We start from the raw sequence: 16,552 nt of genomic DNA on the forward strand, positions 1-16,552 counted from the left end.
GTTCCCCGAATAAAATTGACTTACACCATCTCAGGTATAGTACTTAAGTAAAATTCTACCAACAGTTGGGACACACACGACTATCCAACTTACAAAACAAAGATCCTTTGGTGGAACAAAATCTAACAATGCAAATTAAAAAAAAAAATTATACCCCCTCCGTCCCAAGGTAGTAAAAACATTTCTTTTGAGCTCAGGAATTAAGAAAATTGAGGTAATTGAGGTGTTGAAGGTTTAAAAGTAGAGAGGAAGAGAGAGAGAGTAAAGTATGAGAGAGGATAGAACTTTTGCCAAAAAAAACTCAGCTACCTTGGGACAAAAAAAAAGAAGAGGAATACGACTCAACTACCTTGGGACGGAAGGAGTACGATTCATTAATATTGAATAAAACAAACGACTCGAATAGATTAGTGTAAATTATGAAAAAATGAAGCAAAAAAAAATGAGCGCACTGAACACCGAAATTGATATTAATGGTAGAAAGCAAAAGAAAAACACAGAAGAAAATAACACGTTACCTTTGGTAATGAATGTCTCTGAACGATGTGTGTAGCCCCACACGCCCTCTATGATTGACCACGATAGAACAAATAAAAGGAAACTTAGAACCATTTTATAGGTGAAAAAAAGAAGTATTACGGGTAAGAGTTCGATGTGGGATAAAGATTATAGGTGAGAAATAATAAGTATCTTGGGTAGTGAGACAATGACTATAAACTAAAAAGATTGTATCTTCCACTATGAAATTTGACATTAAAAATGTGACTATCTCCGATAATAGTTAGATTTCCACTTAGAATACATAATAACTACCAAAGATAACATACATTTGTTGTTGGTTATCCATCGTACTACAGAATCGATAACACAAAAGGAAATTTATTATACTCAACAATGGTGTACAAAACACCAAATACACGACATGATGGTTTGCACAAGACCACATTACAATACTTTTGAGGAAACAACTAAAAACACACTCTTGGATGACACACCTCATTAGATACCTGAGGACACACCACTATACTCTCTGACTCTAACACTCACTTATTTTCAGTTCTTTACTCTCTATAGCATTGCTACAAAAAAATCCTAATGCCTATTTATAAGAATTCAACATCGGAGACCACACAAAAACACCGAAATATTTTGGTACCTAACTACCTATTCTAGATTAATTTATGGTAAGTCGGTTAACATGAGATACATAGTTCTAGTTATACATATTCTAGCCATTCTAATTATTTTAATATTGCAAAATATTTATTTCTCTAATAGTTATGTTCCCTAACATCTTGTCTTTCTCGGCTCCTCTAGAAGTTAGTGGAGACAACTATAGCATTTTGTAAGACGATCTCCTCTAATGTAACTGTCCATTCCACTTGTATTATGTGCAACTAGATTCTCCCTTTTCATAGAATCTACTATGACTCCCTTTACTTTTAAAATTAGCAACCTTGTACATGTTATGTAGTATCAACCTCATACGACCTATGATTTTCTTTTATAAAATACTCGTGCTCGTGCAATCTGATTAGAGTAGGAATTTCCTAATTATCCTTGACATCCATCTATCTATATCCCAAGGTTGATGCATCATGCATGTGAACCTAAACATAGCCCCATAATCACCATTTCTCCACTAAACTATATTTAGACATGTAGCTCTTACTCCACAAACAACTAAGAGTTCTTTCATCTTTGTGTCCTCGCTGTTACCTGAGTGAATAAACATATGGACACAGAGTTAAAATGTAATACTATTACTTATGTAGTTATAGTTTGTGAAAATGAATGAGAGTTGTATGCTTCATCATTGTTTCACTTTGGGAGAGATGTTACATGAGTTGATGCTCACTCCCTCCAAGCTCATACCTAATTCGCAAAAACTTATTTCCTTATTCGATTCAAGCTTGCTGCGACTAATAAAATATAACTAAATAGTATTATCCATTTAATTTTCACAACCTACATCAAATAATTAAACATAGAGGAAGTTGGATCATAACTAAGGTTGCAGATGGATTCAAGGATTTGGATATTAACATAACACGACCATAGAAAATCAAGAATTAAATAATCTGCCATTTATGCTTATACCAACCATTTACTGGCATTTTCTAGAACAAATTTCACTAGAATCTCCAAAAAAAAATAAAAAAATCAAATAGCAATAATGAATTAAACATGACTGAGACTAATTGCAACAAACTAAATAACACAACACAAACGTCAGAAAACAGAAGATAAAGTACAAATTGTTATAATCAAAAGAATGAATCAATAAAATGGATAATACCAAACTCTCTAGGCTAATTTTGGTACTGAGTAATAATATGATATTCAGCATTTTCGTTTTCCTTTAACTTATGTCAAACAAACTTGCAAGATAGTGAAGAGAAAAGTTAAATCTTGATGAAACGGATAAAGGAAAAGCTCAATCAAATTACAAAAGGGAAAAAGGGGTAATTCTGGCAATAATCCTTGAAGAGGGTTCATTTTCACCGTAAATCTGGATTTTCATCATAGATTCGAAGAGGTTTCGACGTATTGTTGTGAAATTCGGAAGACACTGGATATAATTTTTTAAGGCAATAATAGAATAATGGAAATCTTTCTTTAATTTTTTTTCTCCTTTTTTGGCTTTTATTTTAAGCAACAAATATGAATGAAGATTAAGTTATTGTATTTTTTTTCTTTAATAATTTTTTAATGTATGAAGGATAAAAAGAAATAAATGAATGAAAGATATAGGTTAATGATAGATAAATACTAGATGACTCTAATACCAAAAGATATGAATTAGATATGTCAAGAGACTCGTTAATTATATTGATTAAAAAATCTCACGTATAAGTGTTTGCAACAGCCTCTCTAGAATCGAATCACTCCAATAGCATGAAAACCTTGACCAACTATATGATCAACCCAGAACCTCGGCATTGTACGCCACAAGACCTTGCTCAATGTATTTTGATAAGTTATAAATAGATGAAATACTTTACGAAAGAGAATTCAATCCACAAAGTCAATGTTAATTTTTGATTATCATTAAATATGTTTTAAAAATGACATGCTTACAAGCCTATTTATAGTCTAGAATGGTCTACTGAGAGTTTCACGCCATTAACAAAACTTAAAACTCATTAAAAATACTCATAATATGATAGGGGGCTCAACAAACCAAGACCAACAAGACGAGCAACACATCCATCCGACGTTCGAAGAGCCACTGATTGAAGGAATTGGCGCCAACACGAAACTGATGGAGTTGGTGATCGACAATGAGAGGTGAGTGTGAAGCATGTGTAATATCCTGTATCTTATACAAAAAAATTAAAAATAAAATATAAATAATAATAATAATAATAATAATAATAAATATGATAGAAGTTTAATGATACTCACTCTGTCCCAGCGAAGATGACTCACTTTCCTTTTTCGTCTGTCTCAACCAAGATGACTCCTTTCTTATTTAGGAAATATTTAAAATATTCAATTATCTTTTTCCTTTCTTACTTTATTCATCTATCTTTCCTACTTTTGAACACCCAAGAACCTTTTCTCTCTCTTACTTTTTGTATATCTCCTACTTTTAAACATCAACAACCTTTAGCACTCTTATTTTATTCATCTTTCCTATTTTTAAACACCCAACAACTTTCTCTCTCCCTTTTTCAACACTTTAAAATTAGCATGCATAAAATCCCGTACCGTACCAAGAAGGGGTCATCTTCCTTGGGACGGAGGGAGTATAATTTTTTTTTATTTTTCAAAGATATTTTTCAAATAATTTAAATGTCTAAATGAGAATTTGCTATTGAAGTTTTTAAAGTAATGAATTAATTTTAAATGTTTTACATATTGTCCGAATTAGACGGATGCGCTGAAGCAAATAAGTAAGGTCTAAATATTTATTTTTGAACCATAGATGAAACAAATCATCGTATAAAGTGCAAATAAGTAAGGTCTAAATATTTATTTTTGAACCATAGATGAAACAAATCATCGTAGAAAGTTTGAAATGAAATTAAGCACAGTAGGCTTTGAATAATGTCTTTCATAAATTAATATTGCTTGTGTGTTTGTGTGTTAGTTTTAAATTTAAGAAATTGAAAATAAAATAGTTATCTTATTTCTAAACAAACACACACACACCGGCCCTTCTAGAACACACTACACACTACACACTTCTCCTTTCACATGAAAAACACTCTCAACACAAATACTCTATTGCACAACTCACGCACACATCTACACACCAACATACAGCATCAAACCAAGAAGCCTTCTTGCTCATAGCTTCTTCCTCTCCATCTTCTCTAACCTCCATTAATAGATTTCAAAGTTGAAGCTTTGTTTCCCCAAACTCAAGTTCCTTCAATTTAAGGTAGAAATTGAATTCCTCTTTTTGATTATCTCACTTCCTAAGTTAATTTTTGTGGATTTGACTTCAAGCTTTGTGCTTTTGGTTGTCACTGTGTAAAAGACAATGTTTTATATATGAACCAAACAATAAATAAATTGTCAATGATGTTTTCTCTTTTAAGTTGTCAAAATTGCTCTTTTTTTTTAATTCCCATTTAATATCTGGAATTTTTTTCAGGAGAAAATTCGTATTTTAGTATATTTAGTAGCATTCCTTGTTCACTAGGGAAGGGGGCATTACAGCATGTCATAAACAGACATTGGTACTCATGTCGATTTTCTTGCAAATTGGAATGGAATGCAGCTATAAATGCATATTTTGGACTTTCCTAGAGACTTAACGAACATTCTTCTACTGGACATTCGGAGTTGAAAGAGGATTTCTAGATGCACACTACCCTCATTTTCTACATACACCACAATTTTCTAAACAAATTTCAATTCAACTGAGGCAATTTAAAAGTTTGATTTGAATTTGCAATAATGTTCAAAGATTGGAGTTTAATGTACAGTAATCTCTTATTAATACTGTTCAGTTTTTATTAAGATGCATTTACTATATACTGATCACCAATTCAGTAAGTCTATCCAATGTGCATATTGATAATTGAAATTATAAAACAGAATAAAATGTTTCAAATATTTTTTTTGTGTGACACTTAGTGAAGGGACTGCAACACCATTAGACTTGGAAACATTGTTGGTGCTAAAATCACACCATTTTATTGATTGGACTAACTATTGATTTGAAACAACAAACCATACTCCCTAAAATCATATACAAATGTGAACTCCTCAATACGAATCTAAACCGCTCCATTCAAGCATTATTGCTGCTATTTTGGGGGAAAGAAGCTTACGCTAATGCATAGATCGTCGACATTATACAAGAACTCGCAGATGCACGAGTCTTCGTCTTCCACCATGTTCTGAATACAAAGGATTCTCCAGCCTCCGGAGTATAACATCCTCCCGTCCGTCCACATCTTGCGTTTGGCGTAAAACTGCCTTCCATTTGGGTCTCTGAGCGTCACGTTCTCAGGGTGTCTCAGGTTGAAGCGTTTGATCACATCCAGAGGTATAAACTATCACTGTAGTAGCAACATGTTGATCAATAAATGGTAGATTCTATCAAAATACTAAACAAATGTGTTGTGTATGCTTACAAGTTCATAAGCTCTGCCTCTTCGTTTTTTGGTCACGAAATAAGGATTCTGGCGCGGTGGAATGAACCCATTTTTCATGAGCTCAGCATCGTACCAGTCGCGGCGACTGGTTGTTATGCTAGAACTGGCGTCAGCACCTGATTGGGCAGAAGGATTACAAATATGTATTCCAAATTGCAAATTTGACACAGTTTTTAAACTTCACAAACTTAAACATCACATTTTGGATGAAATTAAACACAATCTTTGTTTCACATTTGAACACGTATTCATGACAGTGGGAACGGTATACTTTTGCGTAAAAAACATTGGAAATGCTATAAGAAAATAAAACGTATGGACAGCTTTACCATCCGCGACCCGCTCCCCTTGAATATTTATATGACCATCCCTTGAATTCTCTTCTTCGGGCGGGGGTACAGGTACAGGGGGTACCTGTACCTGCACAGGCGGCACAGGCAGCGGCATATGCGAGGATTCATGATCATCATTATCATCTGATTCGAATAGAAGGTTAAGATTGATGGACAGACTGAAAATCTGAAGAAAAGAAACCAACTAAGAAATTTTACCATAATTTTCATGTGATTGTCCTTCACCGATAGGACCACAATCAGGTGTATGATTTACAACGCCATCATCTGATTCTATCTTTATACTAGGCTGCTCTTCAATATTCTTGGTAATCCGACTCCCAGCACCTTCTGCCATGCAACCATTGCCTCTATGGATTTTGAAGTCAAGTAAACCATGAGAGAAATACTCATAGATAAACATATCCCCTCCTTTTATCTTATTATCATCAATAAATTTTGCCCAACCATCTTTAAAGTACCAATCACCGCCAATCATTTCCACTTTCCCATTCCACAAATTGTTATAACGGTCTCGAAGTGACCAATTCTTTGGCCAGTTTCCTGGAAGAGATTGAATAAACCTTGGAGGGATTTTCTGTATGCATAAAAATCAGTAGCTAAGTAGATTAATATTATTCCATATAAACACTTGATACATCAGAATCCGTACGGAACAGAAAATTCAATTACAGAGTAAACTCTTTATGATTTTTAATAAACTCTCAACACGGAAAGGCCACACAAAACAGAAACAAAAAAATTGAAATCAACGATTATAACAACAAAAACGCCATCTAATAGCAAAACACGGTAAACACATATTATATACTTAATTTTTTAAAGTGAAAAAGGTATAATCGAGACTAGAGAACTAAATTAATAGAAAAAGAGTACCTAGCTTTCTTCACCAAGCCAAGGCACGTAAAACTTGAAGAATGCTGGACGATTCATTATTTTTCGCACCGAGAAATTGAATTTTAGTGATAAACTTAGTGAGAAAATGAATTTTAGTGAGAAATTGATAAAGTTGAAAACGAAAACTACTGAAATCAAGAGTTTTTGGCAGTGGGTATACTCGAAAGCATGTTTTGAGTATAAGTGGGAGATTGTTAGGTTTGGTATACTGAAAAGCATGTTTCGAGCAAGTTTCGCGCGAATAGAATCTTGCTTGTATACGTAAAACTTTACAATCCACTTTTAACCCGATTCAGTATTATTCGAGCAGTCTCGCACGAATAGAATCACTATTATTATTATTACATTGTGTTTGCTTGTGCATTTATAAGATGTTTTAAAAACATTTAAATGCATAAGAAGTAAACAAAGTCTAAGTCTTTTGCTTAGTAGACCGGTTGTGGGCGTCGTCCACTTTAAGGTAACACGGTCAGATCTATGCAATGCTTTGCAAAAGAAAAAGAAGAATTTCACAACCTAGATAGGCTTTGGCTACCTATCGTGAAAGGTTGCAATGTCAGTCCGCATATTTCTAAGCCTTACTTGAAATAAGATAACATTGGTGTGGTATAGCACTGAACGGATCTAACAGCAAGACGTGTCTTTATGCTATCTACTGAAAGACTAGGTCTTGATAAAATACTATTTCTTAATCTACATATGTTAGCATTGAGCATACGGTATTGATTATGCACTACTTTGACTTATCAAATGGTGCGGGTTTTTCGCAACCCAATAATCCCGATATATTGGGTAGTGGTGATTAATATCTAGCGGTGCTAGGATTGCTATTATGTTGAAACGTGCGCGAGGTGAGTCTCGTTTGATAATGTCCTAAAGAGGAGCTCGAACAAGGTTTTATTATTCGGAAAACTGGCCAGTTGGAGTTTTATTACTCTATGAATAATAAATAAATGTTTCTTGCTAAGTCCACTCTTGGAATTAATAAGATATTAATTAATTAAGTCCATAGCAGACATTAATTAATTAATGGACATTTATATCTTAAGCGCGGGAAATAAATAATAAAAGTGGAAACCCGGATTACTTGTAATTTCGGATTTGGATGGGGAGAGTTCAATATTACTTCTGTAGTGGCTGCTCGTAATATTCCAATATAAGCTTGTATTAAATTGTGGGTTCAATTTAATTAGTAAAAAGCTAATTGGGGGAGCCCATATCCAAAACCTTCCATAGATCCCTGTCTGGGCCCAAAAGGAACTTAATATAAATAGGAGAATAAAGGAGACAGAAATCATTATTATTATTACTCATAATTTTCGTTCCCCTCTACCTAGAGGAGTTCGAATTTCTCTCCTAATTGGAGAAGGATTTCTTCTGTCTTCTTTATTCGAGTCCTAGTATTTTGATAAGATCAGCCCACCCTGATATCGAGATACAGTTCGGGAACCAGAGAGAAGATCCGTGGTCTAGTATTGAAGATCATCACGTGGAGAAGGCGCGAGCAATCGACGATTCTTTGGAGAATCAAATCGGTAACTCTAAACCGTAGAAATCATGTTTAGGATTTATTTTCTATGAGCATGAATTATTTGCGTTCTAGCATGCAATTATCTGTTTAACATGTGAATTGATTAATCGCATAATCGGTCAAATAGATCCTACGTCTGATTTATTTGTTTTGTACAAGTCTTCCGCTGTGCAAGGGGCACCAAACCCCATCAGAAGGTTGTATCACTCATAATTATTCATCACATTAAATAACGTTCAGGTTTTATACACTACTCATTTTATTTTGTTTCTTAATTTTATTTAATTGTAGAGTGAATTGTTGGAATGCACAATGTATTATATAATGTTACATCATTTCCCCTTTCCCCAAACCACATATCTAGGTCCCCAATAAAATGAATTTACACCATCTCAAAGTATGGGTTTAAATCCAGTGTTGTGGCTCCAAGGGGATGCTGTTACACAAAATAATTACTGTATTTTAAATATATAAAAATTATATTTATATAATATTGTAATATTATAATTTATTAGTAAAATAATTGTTGTGCAGCAGTATATGTTGTGCTTGGAGTCCCAGCTAGTGATCCAAACCCCTCAAATTCTTAAGTTAAATCCTACCAACAGTTGGGTCACATACAAACAACTATCCAACTTAGAAAATCAAGATCTTTGATAAAACAAAATCTTACAATGCAAACTAATAAAAAATTATAAACAAACGAAACGAAAAGATTAGTGTAAATCATGAAAAAATGAAGCAACAAAAAAGAGCCTAGTGAACACTGAAAATTGATATAAATAATAGAAAGCAATAGAAAAAAAAACGGATATAAATGGTAGAAATCGAAATAAAAACAGAAGGACTGAGCACATTACCTTTGGTAAAGAATGTCTCTGAACGATGTGTGTAGCCCCACGCGTCGCCATCTATGATTGACCACTTCACCAAATAATAGCAAAGTCAAAAACACCCTTAAATAAGGACTATTTTAGTTGGCCGATGAAAAAAATAAAAGGAAACTTAGAACCGTTTTATAGGTGAGAAAAAAGAAATGTTTAGGGTAAGAGTTCGATGTGGGATAATGACCATCAACTAAAAACTCGATACGGGATAAAAAAGGAAGACTTTTAAAATAGATTGTATCTTATACCATGAAATTCGACATTATAAATATGACTATTCTTTGATAATATTTAGATTTCCACTTAGAAAACACAATAATAACCAAAGATAACATGCATTTGTTGGATATCAATGGTACTTCGAAATCAATTACACAAAAGGAATTTTATTGTACTAAACAATGGCGTACGAAACAGCAAATACACGACATTGTGGTGTACACAACACTAACAAAACACCACACTATAATACTTTGAGAACACAACCCAAAACACACTCTTATAGGACCCACCTCATTAGATATCCGAGGACACATCGCTGGGACACATCTCACAACAGAACTCAGTTCTTCACTTTCTCTTGCATTGCTACAAAGAAGCCGAATGCCTATTTATATGAATTCAACATCGGTGAGCACACAAAACAACAAACATATTTTGGTACCCAATTACCTATTCTAGATTAATATATGCTAAGTCGGTTAACATGAGTTAGATACTTCTAGTAATACATATTTTAGCCCATTCTTATTATTTTGATATTGCGGAATATCTATTCCTCTAAAAGTTGGTGTATATATTTTCAACAGCATTTTGTAAGACAATATCATCCGATGACACTGGGCTAACACCATTCCGCTTACATTCTTTGCAACTAGAGTCAATTTTTTTCACAGAATTTAGCAATCTTGTACAATCTATCTGATTCGACCTATGATTTCTTACCTAATTAACATACTCGTGCAATCCGATTAGCTAGAGTTAGGACTTAATTTCCTATTATCCTATAGCCCAAAGTTGATGCATCACACATGTGAACCTCTACATACAACCTCGTAACCACCATTTCTCCACAAACAACTACTATTAGAGCATCTCCAAGGGAAAAGGGTAAATGGGGAGGTAAACAGAAATAACTACCATATTTACCTCTTCTTGATAAAATTTCATGCTCGAAAAGGTATTTGGGGAGGTATTATACTTTCTTTCATTTTGAGAATGTATCTTTACCTCTTCTTGGAAGAAAAGGTAAAAAGTTACTATTTTTGTTTGCCTTTTTAATTTACCTTCTTCCCTTGGAGTCCATTACTTTTTAAGAAGGTATAATTACCTTTTTGAGAAGGTAAATGAGAAATATACCTTCTCAACTTACCTTTCCCCTGTAGATGCTCTTACATCTTTGTAAACCATGAGGAAGTTGGATCATTTAATTATGATAAATGTGTGCCTGTCACGACCACAACTCACTAGTGATAGTGAGCGCAGCTATAACGTGACTAAACAACACTTTAAAAGTAATAAAATGGGGTAAACATAGATGATAAGTCGAGTTTAGAACATGAGTCTCATAGGCGAAAGTGATACAAGGTCAAAATAAAGTCAGAGTGCGGTCTAGGTTCATAGATAGACTCCTAGTACAAAATCCTAATGCAGCGGAAGAGACCAAGACAAAGAAGTATGTGTGAAGACACACTCCTTTGGACATCGTAAAGTTTACTCATTATTTCCGTTGCTCAACACCTTCGCCCTTCTCGTTCACGCTCAACCTACACGTTAGAAAAGAAACATGCACGGCTGAGTATTTTATACTCAGTGGACATATTGCCAAAATAAGTTTCATTTAATTTGTCAGCCATAGTTGAGTGAACACGGGGTTTTCATTTTAAAAGGCCTGAGTCACTAAATTCCTTTCATCTCATAAAATTGATTGCGTAATCACATAAACATAGGTACCATATCTGAACGTATGTGAACCGGGAATGTGGCAACATTCCACGACGGTCACTGGACCGGCCAACTTAAAAGTTAGCTCACGATCCCCATAAGAGTGCACTAGTCCGAGTAGGGTTTGCTGCCCTACTCAATTAAACATGATTGGCGTAGCCAAGCAGATAGGTAATCGTAAAACAAAACATGGCATGACAAACATACTTAGGCAAAGATTCGCATTCATGTATTTTATGATCCATTTCCCAAGGATTACCCATTTAATGATGCTTGATCTAACTATTTTTGTGATATTATTTTCAATTTATCAACACAAGGCAAAAGATAATAAAGATCCAACCAACAAAAATTGAATCTAAACAAGAATGGATGGAAGATTAGGAATGGAAAGCATGTGTATAATGATGAGATAAAAGAGTTATGACCATAGGACCTTGACCAAAAGGATGGAAACAACCCTAGGCAACTTTCAATAGCTCTATCACCCTTTGGCTCCACTACTCAATGGATACACCCCATTGATGCATACCTCTACTTGAATCAATCTATGAAATTGAAACAAGCAACCTTCAAGGAAGGAATTGGATACATTCCTCAAAGAGGAAAAACTCACTAGGGAGATAACTTCAATCACAATCTTATCTCAATCTAGAATGAAAAATGACACCAAAAGGTATTTATACTAAGGGCCCAAAATGTGGAAAAAGGCCCTCAAAAACTAAGTCTCGGGTGATTCACCCGGTCGGGTGAATTGCAGGGTGCAAAACACCCGCCCGGGTGTTCTCTCTGGACTCCCTCGCCAGTTCTGCGCGACTTCTGTAAAACCACCATAACTCCCTCATTCGGACTCCGATTGAGATGTGCAAGATACCCACGTGAAGCTGTTTCCAAGACGAAGACGATGGTGGTAGTTTCATAGCTTTTGGATATCATCTCGATAGGACGGTTTCTGGTTGAATCCAGCTGTAGTTGAAATCCTTGACGCACGGCTTCCATGATCGTATCATCCTCCCCTTCTTGGAAAGGATTTGTCCTCAAATCCAAGCCTTCTCTATTCCTCGCATCCTCGGGAGACCCTCTAGCTTTATTGAATCCTTGGCACGTCTTCACTCTCTTCCTTGGACCCCAATCAATCCATGGCTCACGTCGAGGTGAAAACACTTGATGTCTAGCACTCATGGTCATATCATTCTCCCCTTCTTGGAAAGGATTTGCCCTCAAATCCGGATTCCGCACACCTATGAAATGGAAAAAGAGTAAATCAAATATCAAAGTATGATGAAAAGGATTAAGACCACTAACGGCTCTAAGAGACAATACTACACCAAAGACGTTGTATGGACCTCCAAATTCATGTTCCCTCAAGCTCAAGGCCAAGTCACAATAAATATGAGAACACAAATTAATGAATCATTTCATGTCCAAATCCCACCCATAAGGAATCAAGACAAACTCATCAAGATACCCTTCATACCAAAACTCAAACAATCTCACAATATAGGTACAAGATGTGGGTGCAAATAAACATAGGCATTCCTTCACAATGTAGTCCCAAACAAAGCCATTAGATATAAAGTTCTTCACAAATAGACCATAAAATATCCCAACTCCATTGAATGGTTTGATGGACATGCAATAAAAGCAATCAACATGCCAAAACACACATGCCCCAAGCACCTTGTTTCTATTTGGTTTGACCATCCTCATACAAATGATTTCCAAATTCTTGAACATCTTGACAAAAGATTTGGCATTCCCAACAAGACTAGGCATATACAAGAAAGGGTCCTCATATGGTGCAAAATGGAAAGTTATCAAGAGAGGTCTAAGCATAAAAATTTTATTCTCACGCTCATGCAATGAACAATCATTTTCAATCATTAACACACCACTCTTGCTCAAATAAGTTCTCTTCCACAAATTGACAAACTCTTGGTCAAAATATAGAGGTGGTTCATCACAACACACATCAAGTTTGCAAGAAGGATTACCATTCAACAAACAAAGTTCATCACAATGGATTTCACTCACTTGCTTCAACAATTTCAAAAAGTGGTCAAAAGCATATGCACAATGTATCCATAAATCTTTATGCTCCACATGGATCATAATAAGCACAACATCATGCATATGTAACTTGTGTAAAGTCATAGTACGCATCATAAGATTTTTATCAAAATATGCCTTACACAATTCCTCCAACAATATAAAAACAAGACCACAATTATGGGAACAATGCAATTTTATGCTCATATTCACAACATCATCCTCAAGAGACATATGAGTGGAAAAATCCTTCAAAAAACGGCCATAGAACACTCCAATCCCATTGAAGGGTTTAACCACCTTGAAATGAAAACATAGCAAACACCAAGTTCTAAAGTCACTATCCATGTCACTCCTCTTGGTCCTACTATTCTCATCCGCACACTCATGAAGCTCAAAATTACCAACAAATGAAAGCTTAGGCATCTTAGCATAAAAGGAAGTCACTCCAACATTCAAGGTAGAATCCATAAGAGAAATGCCATGTCTCTCAATGCTTGGGCTTATCAAGAAAGGATCAATATATGGTGCAAAGGTAGATTTAGCATTCAAAGATTCAAGCTCATGAGACCACTCTTTACACAAGTCATCAATAACAAATCTATCAACACAAAGAGACTTCTCTAGTGTAATCATATGCAAGGGAGCATCACAAGGAGACAAGGATAGTGCACTTGAACCTTGGGCAAGGAGTTCATCCACTTGCCCTTGTTCCTCTTGGTCCTTCTCCGGGGGCATAGTTTCCAAGCCATGTGCAATTTGATACTTCACTTCCATGTCTTTAATTAAATTTCCTACACATTCATCAACACAAAAAGACATAGAAGAAGTGTTTGTGGGTAAGAGCTTATTTTCCTCACCAAGGGCAAGAGGCAAAAGATCATTTGGTGCCCACCCAAGGTTGGCCTTAGAATCTAACAAGCACCCTTTACTCACTTGTGCTTGTGGTTTTTCTCTCATTTGATATTTTTCTTTTCTCTCACCCCCACCACTCTCTCTTGACTTTTGCACCACACACTCTTGTCTTTTATCACGCTCTCTTGGCTTTTTAGACTCACTTTCACTCTCAAGCCTTTTCTCTCTCTCTCTCGTTGTTTTTCTCTACTAATTTGGTTTAAGCTCATCGAAGAGGAGACATTTCCATATACATCATGAGGCTTATGTGAGAAATGGAAAGAAGAGGATGTAGTCAAATGACTTGATGAGTTACCTCTTTGGTTCGTGTCAACACCACCATGTAGGTAGGTAGGCCTCAATCGAGCTCTATATGAGACTTCTTCTTCAATTGGCCTCTCAAACCCCTTATGGCTAACATGATCTCTCACCCTCCTAGAATGCCACTCTCTATGAGACTTTGGAACTCGTTCCCCACGACTTCCCCTATCAAGTCCATCTTCATGGTACCTTGATTCATAGTCACCTCTATCATCACCATAGAGCCCAACTCTCCCTTGTTGATTGCCCATCCCAAATCTACCATAGCCTCCATTCTCATCCCGATTTGCCATATTCCCTCCTTCAATTTCCCCACAAGACTCCACCCCTCCATGTTGGTTTCCTACCCCAAAACGACCATACTCCTCATTTCCTCCTCCAAACCGCCTATTGGCTCCATTACCCCTCGACACTACATGTTCTATGCCGGAAGCTTTGAGATGTAGATGGTCACTTTTAGGAGTGACGGATCTTGATGCACGAACCTCCTTTAAGGCTCCAACCAATGTGTTTTGATTGGATTTCCATCGGGTCTCGAACTCCTTCCTCCGGGCATCCATCCGGGCATCCCATTCTCTCATCTCTTGTTTGAGATCACGACTAAAATCTTCCATCATTTGGGACATCATGCTCACTAGATCCCCTTCGGGTTTGGAATTACTTGAGCCCGCGCCCTTCTCGACTTCCTCCTCGTGGATGTCCACCATTTTGTTGGATCGAGTCATAGGAGGCATCAAAGTTTCCTACAAACACAAAAACAAAGACTAGGGACTAGTCTTAGAGATTAGTAAAATTAAGAAAGAGATATTTAAGAAGCTAACTCACCCCAATGTAGTATCCCAACACCCCCCAAGTCACTCACCAATGTCACTCGGTAGGTTTAGAATATAGTGGGGCTAGTATCACACACTCTCGATCCAATTCCCACTCGTTGGCGCCCGGACAACTCAATCAAGGTATACACCTCAAGAACATATGGACACCAAGTAGTAAATACCAAAGTAATAATGATTAAACATATGAAAGCAAGGAAAACTAGGCCTAGAGCAAACACACACACTAACGAACACAAGACATGGGATGAAGCTTTTTGCTGAAATCTGGCTGATCTTTATGAATTTTTTTGGTATTGATCCCCGCGCCCAATTTGGATGAATTTTAGTGGATAGATTCCCAAACAACTCTAGATCAAGGGAAAAATAGCCATATATAGTCAGATTTGATAATTTGATAGGTTTTGTATGGTTTTCCCCAACTATGCCAAAACAGGGCAATGATGTTAATCTCCACAGTTAACTAGGCAAACGAAGGAAATTTTTGATGAAATTTTGCAGATAGCTAGGAAAGATAACATAGATCTTACACACCAAATTTCGCTTAATCTAGGCACAATTGATCAATCCGATCATCCCAACAAAAACAGAGTCAAAACAAAGAACAAAAGGAAAAATAACCCAACCCAAAGCAACAATAGATCAAACACCTAGTGGGTACTAGGCTCTAGATACCAAATGATAAGGATCCATGTATTTTATGATCCATTTCCCAAGGATTACCCATTTAATGATGCTTGATCTAACTATTTTTGTGATATTGATTTTCAATTTATCAACACAAGGCAAAAGATAATAAAGATCCAACCAACAAAAATTGAATCTAAACAAAAATGGATGGAAGATTAGGAATGGAAAACATGTGTATAATGATGAGATAAAAGTGTTATGACCATACGACCTTGACCAAAAGGATGGAAACAACCCTAGACAACTTTCAATAGCTCTATCACCCCTTGGATCCACTACTCAATGGATACACCCCATTGATGCATACCTCTACTTGAATCAATCTATGAAATTGAAACAAGCAACCTTCAAGGAAGGAATTGGATACATTCCTCAAAGAGGAAAAACTCACTAGGGAGATAACTTCAATCACAATCTTATCTCAATCTAGAATGAAAAATGACACCAAAAGGTATTTATACTAAGGGCCCAAAATGTGGAAAAAGGCCCTCAAAAACTAAGTATCGGGTGATTCACCCGGTCGGGTGAATTGCAGGGT

At 35.9% G+C, this 16,552-nt stretch overlaps 1 protein-coding gene across 3 annotated transcripts in view; it reads right to left on the bottom strand.

Annotated features, from left to right (window-relative positions):
• Window positions 1-16,552, bottom strand: part of LOC125194067 (B3 domain-containing protein At5g60130-like) — an 81,700-nt gene that overhangs the window by 3,056 nt on the left and 62,092 nt on the right. The window contains exons 1-2 of one of the 3 annotated variants that reach the window (XM_048092071.1): window positions 9,257-9,373; window positions 6,493-6,545 (exon numbers count right to left, since the gene is read on the bottom strand). In XM_048092071.1, coding sequence (XP_047948028.1) covers window positions 6,493-6,545; window positions 9,257-9,307 — 104 coding nt within the window. In that variant the 5' untranslated portion in view covers window positions 9,308-9,373. Of the gene's footprint in view, window positions 1-518; window positions 578-6,492; window positions 6,546-9,256; window positions 9,374-16,552 lie in introns of those variants that run through there. The other 2 variants (XM_048092072.1, XM_048092073.1) reach the window with 2 other exon arrangements.

This window comes from Salvia hispanica, chromosome 6 (assembly GCF_023119035.1).
Source record: "Salvia hispanica cultivar TCC Black 2014 chromosome 6, UniMelb_Shisp_WGS_1.0, whole genome shotgun sequence".
Taxonomy (NCBI): domain Eukaryota; kingdom Viridiplantae; phylum Streptophyta; class Magnoliopsida; order Lamiales; family Lamiaceae; genus Salvia; species Salvia hispanica.